Raw genomic sequence first — 6,000 nt, 5'->3', positions numbered from 1 at the left:
ACTTTCTCCCGAACTTATACTACCCTTCGACCGCCAACATATAGTAGAGATTGTGAAATTGAAAAGTTACTTGCAAATCCAAGAGGATAAAATCTAAAATTTATTCTGAAGCTTTTGGAAATCAACCTGTCGAACAATTCAAAAAGGGTCCTTGACAATGCAATTACTTGAACCACAATGCAAATTTGGTAGTTTTGTTCAACTTATTATTTATTATATATCACAGGCAATTGACTTAGATATACATTTATGATGTTTCTTTATTACTAATTAATAAAACACTGCAAGTTAATTAGCCGAAATTTTTAGGATTGCAATGGTTTATTTAATTATTTTAGTACGGAATCTGAGCTTTTTACATTTTATTTCCACCACCATGATCTTTTTAATTATTGGAAGTTATATTTCAATTATAGTATAAATCATATCCTGCTATAGTTATGGTGATAGTTCAGCACTATAACTGTTTCGATTTCCAATTCATTATTCAAATTATGAAGAATATTTTCTACTTAAACCTGGGGGTGGTTACTGCGACGACGATAAATTGGTCGGAACGTTAATCGCCATTTCATTACGAATCCATTCTGAATATTCACGAACGTCGATATGGACTTGTGTGTCCTTTAAAAAACACGCCTGCTGCATTGTTGCCAGCCCTACTAGGACATTCGCTTGGGTGTCCACTAAAGGTGCTCCTGCATCACCGAAGCATGGCACTGTTTTGTTTGGCGAATCTAAACAAATATTTCCCATCTTCACAAAATGAAATCGAGCGCATTGTGTAAGTGGTTTTACGACCATTGTCCCAGCGTTTAAAGCTTTGGCATAAAATTGACCGCCTGTTACTGAAATTAGAAAGGTAATGTTAGTGTCAAATGTTCATTTGTTCATTTATATTATATATTTATAATAATGCAAACGTTACAATTCCCGAATAATTACTAAAAGAAATTTATGCCTTCAAATAATCAAGAATTAGTCTACCGTTTCATGCCTTATTGGAGCACAATAGTTTCAGAATTAGATACACATATTCACCCCAACACAATTGCATCACCATCCTAAGATTTTTATCTTTTACTAACTAAGCGTAATTAAGTAGTACTACGACGTGCGCCATCATCATCAACGGCGCAATAACCGCTCTGCCTTAGTAAGGACGTCCCGATATTCTGGGTTTACGCCGAGATCCATTAATTCGATGTCAATAAAAGCTCTCTGGCATCCTGGCCTATGCCATCGCTCCATCTCAGGCAGGGTTTGTCTTGTCTTTTTAAGGTTTTGTGTGAAACAAAACCTTATTAGAATGGTGACGGTGTCTGTCTGTCCGTCTGTCCGTCTGTCTGTCTGTCTGTCTGTCTGTCTGTCTGTCTGTCTGTCTGTCTGTCACACCCGATTTATTCGGAAACGGCTAGACCGATTGTCACGAAAATTGGTGAGAGTATGTAATCTGGTGATCCCTTTACATGCAGTAAGTGGCGCCAACTTGCGTTAAGTTTAAGGGGGGGCTCTCCGTACATGTGAATGGAGGGTGCAAATTTTTTTTTCACAGAATGTAGCCAAGTAGGGTATCAAATGAAAGGTCTCAATTAATACTTTTTGAATCTGGTTCAATATTTGATATTAGATGAAACATAGGGGAGTAAGGGTTGAAAATATGACCCACAAAAAGTGTAACAGGTCTCGTTCTCAGAACCTATCCAACCGAAAAATCTGGAAAAAATCACAGTGGTGCATCTCTACGAAATCTAGGCCTCAAAATATATCCGGTTCCGATATCTGCACAAATAAAGTTAATAATAGTATATTTCAATATTTTAGAAATTTACCCGGCACCCCCCCTTATGTTCATCCCAGAAATACAAAATTTGGCATGAGTGTAACGAAGAATATAATGCACAGTTTGGTCAAGTTTGAAGAAAATCCAACTATTATTAACAAAGTTATTGGGAGTGAAACTTTACAATTTTTTGTGAATTTCGTGCACTCTACAACCCGCATGACGTCATCATCACATATCAATTCGTCAATACCACAACGAAATGAGTTGTTATGAATTGGGTGGAAAAGGATTATTTTGTTTCAGTTTTTTAGTCATTTGTCAACCAGACATATGTATATGTAGGTATATAATATATGCGTGCTAATGAACTTTGCGGCTAGTGCCTAATTCAGATAGATATAAGACGTAAATCGGAAATATGGGTACGATAAATTTAGATATGTGCATATATGTGTACAGCAGGTAATAGGCAGTTTGTTTGTTTAGGGTGAGCGTGATATCTATGGCTCTAATATGTACGTATGTCTCGTAGTTTGGAAAAATATGAAGGATTATGTTGTATTTGTAGCTATATACGGACAGAGAAATGTGCGTCTCTTACATAAGATGAACACAAAACCTTTATACCCGAAGCGCGAGCTTCCGGTATTCCGACTTGTTTTTATACTGTCCACCGCAACCTATAGAGCCGGATTTTATTCACAACCAGGCGGTGGTATCGCTCATAGATTGCATCGTTATATAGACTACAGAATCGTTCATCTTCATGTAGGAAACAAATAATTCTTGGGAGGATTATTCTTTCGAACGCAGCCAAGAGTTCGCAATTTTTCTTGCCAAGAACCCAGGTTTCCGAGGAATAGAAGAGCACTGGGAAGATAATTATTTTCTATAGTAGCGTTGACCCCAGTGTATATAGACTAGGCAAGGTAATATCAATACGAAACTTCAACTTGCTGATGACGTCACTTGGAGCGATATAATGGGCAGCGAAATTTAATGAACATTTTGTATCTCTCGAACTATTCTAACATCTCTGTCTATGAATAAAGTTCATAGCTTTGAAAATCGGTAGAAAAGAGATATTCCATTTCGAAATTCCAATTTGGCAAAATGATCACAGATTTTTAAGGTTTTTTTGTAAAAAAAAACGTTATTAAAATCAGTTTACTGTCTGTTTGTCTGCCTGTCGGTCTGTCTGTCTGTCTGTCTGTCCGTCACACGCATTTTTCTCAGGGACGGTTATAGCGATTGACACCAAATTTGTTAGAAAGGTGGGAACTGTGAACGCTCACAAGTACAGTGAGTTACTTCCTTTTACGTTGAATGTAAGGAGGGGTCCCCATACATGCAAAAGGTATATGTAAAATTTTTTTTCATCAAATATAGTCATGTGGGGTATCAGCTTAAAGGCTTCGGTCAGTGCTTTCTGAAGACGGTGTTAGTTGTGACATTTGTTGGAAAGGTGGGGAGTGCGGAGGGTTGAAAATGATCATTTCTTTAAGGGGGTTATTCTCAGAAACTACGCAACATCAAATTCTGAAAAAAAATCTGGAGGCTGCCACTATATGGTGCCTGCTCCGAAATACCTTCCATACCGATATCTGTTCAAATAAAGTTAATAATAGTATATAACTATATTTTTTTGTAATTGGCTGGAAACCCCCCTCCTTTAATTCATCCTAGCACCACGATGTAGGCTATAATGTAGAGCATGATCCTATCAAGTTTGGTGCAAATCGCACTATTACTAACAAAGTTACAGTATGCCAAAGTTGTTGCTTCTTTGAAAATTGAAGAATATGAATGTCAATATCCCCCGAAAGTTGATACTCTCACATAATATATGGATATATTACGTGCCACGTACTAAGAAATACACAAAACCTTTCATACCTGAAGTGTCCAGCTTCCGGTTTCCCGGCTTGTTTAATATTGCGACCAAAAATAAAGTCATAACTAAAATTTATTGTTAGTAAATCGAATACTGCATTTAATTACGAACATCACAGCAAATTAATAAATAGTTTTAAAAATTTTTCTTTCTTAGTGGCCGGTTGCGGAGGTAAATAATTTAGGGTGCAGTCATTGGTGTCGTCAAAAGATAAAAGACACAGTCGCTCCTTAATGTCGTACTTCGATTTTGATAGTTGTTGCAGCACAGAATGCACGATTTCCTGATTCAGTTTTATCTTTGCAACCCATTTCTTTAGTGACAGCTCTGCTGAAAGTGCTACTTTTCTCTTGTATAGAAGCCTGTATGCTCGTGGTCCAGTAGAGCAAAGAGAAATGGCAGAAGAAATATCCTGAGTACTTCAATGCATCTTTTTATCGGACTTCCTATTTTCCGAGTTTGCCCTTTCTTAAAAATACCCTTCACTGAAGAAATAGTACGTTCTGCCTTCTGTAGGGCGTCTAAATATTTTTTATTGCGTGCTTTGAGCTGCCTGTTTTCCCGTTCAAGCTCCAATATTTCCAATTCTTAGCTAGAATCGTGATCAACCCTGTTTTAAACATTTTATTTAGACTAGCCAAACAAACGTACTTCCATCCTAAAGTTAACTTGCTCTGTTTTGACCTGGGTGTCTTTTCGAGTCGGTCTAACAGGCGAAGCACTTTCTACTTCACTTTGACAATTTGCAATCTCTTCTTGCCTTTAATATAATTATCAGAAATTAAATTTGGACGTACTTGTTCAATTATTTGAGGAGTGCTAAGTCCACGATCAACTTAATGATGGACTGCATTATACCCAACTATTGCTTTTCGGTCACACTGCTCACAAGATGAAGGCGAGATAGCGTCTGAGGAATTATATTTCCATCTTTGGTGAAAACGTCTATCCTTTTTCTATATTTAAGTATGCCTTGAAGCTTATAATCTTCTTGGATAAAGTCGATCTTCCTACACTTTTCCTAAACTTTTCTCTATACTTCGCAAATTGTCTCATTCTTCGGAAAACGGGAGAATCTCAAGGTTCTTCCTCTTTTGACTTCATAACTATCACAACTATTTATCGTCCAACTCATCATTTTCAATTTTTCACAAACATTTGTCTTAAACACGATTGATAAAAAAATTAAAACCCCAAATTTTAACACTTCACAGTAAAATATTCGAACGAACCGAAACGGAGTACTCTATAATACGACACAATTGACGTCACTAAATTCAAATATAGCGGAAACGATGTTCGAATTATATTACCTTGTCTAGGCTGTGTGCAGAATAGAGTGTTCGACCCTGTGGTGAGACGTTTCGAGCGAAACAGATTCTGTTATCTGAAATAGGCTCTATTGGCTGTCAACAAATGTCTGCAGATTTCATCGTCGTAGCTGTTGTCGGTTGTGATTTTGGACCCAGCCAGGAGAAATTATCAACGGCCTCAAAGTTGTAGTCTTCCATCTTTATTGTTCTTGCTTATAGATGGTACTCAGCAACGTGATACCTCTATAATTGCTGAACTGCATGATATCTCGCTTTTCATGTATGGGGCTCACAACCAGTCGCGAGGCATCGATTCGCTGAGCGTCAGTTGATGAATCGCTTGGTGTAATAAGGCGCCTCCATATTTAACCAGCCCGGCTGTAATTCCATCGGTTCCTGGCGACTTATGATTTTTAAGCAGATGAATTGCACGGACTGTTTCCTCCACACATGGTGGTGATAACATTTGCCCGTCATCTTCAGTAGGCGGAACCTTCAACGCGCCGATATTTTGGTTGTTGAGCAGTTCATCAAAGTAACATACTCAACTTATCGCTCTAATATGTCTATTTTGTCGAAAATCAGATCTCCCTTTTGTCTCGACAGGATGAATATCGAGGTTTTTAATCTTCCATACTGCTGACTTGTGGGTAACGCTTCTATGCTGGGTGCGGTTGCTGCCTGTAATTTTTGATGACTTGTTGGTTCTCCTAGGCTTCTTTTTTCATTTTTTGAAATCACTTCCCTACTCAATGAAGTTCCTGATAGTATGCGGCATTCGTCCGTTCGATTGTTAGCTTATACCCATCGTCGAACCAGTCATTCCAACTTTTTGTCCATCCATCCATTTGCCCCTTATAAGTGCTACAGAGGACTCTGTTATGGGTTGCTTTAGGTTTTACTCTCACCTAATTGCCATAGGGGATTCGATGTGGTGTTGTCATTCGAGCTCGGAGCACTATACCATCGAGATAGTAGTTCGTAGCTAAGGGAGCCAAAGTATCGCC

At 38.0% G+C, this 6,000-nt stretch overlaps 1 protein-coding gene across 1 annotated transcript in view; it reads right to left on the bottom strand.

Annotated features, from left to right (window-relative positions):
• Window positions 1–249: 249 nt before the first annotated feature.
• Window positions 250–6,000, bottom strand: part of LOC119652344 (collagenase-like) — a 49,942-nt gene continuing 44,191 nt past the window's right edge. The window contains exon 4 of the mRNA XM_038056369.1: window positions 250–848. Within this exon, the coding sequence (XP_037912297.1) occupies window positions 529–848 (320 nt within the window). The 3' untranslated portion in view covers window positions 250–528. The remainder of the gene's footprint in view (window positions 849–6,000) is intronic.

Source organism: Hermetia illucens, chromosome 3, assembly GCF_905115235.1.
Source record: "Hermetia illucens chromosome 3, iHerIll2.2.curated.20191125, whole genome shotgun sequence".
NCBI classification, from domain to species: domain Eukaryota; kingdom Metazoa; phylum Arthropoda; class Insecta; order Diptera; family Stratiomyidae; genus Hermetia; species Hermetia illucens.
The sequence above is the reverse complement of the archived record's forward strand: the minus strand, read 5'-3'. Positions and strand labels throughout refer to the sequence as shown.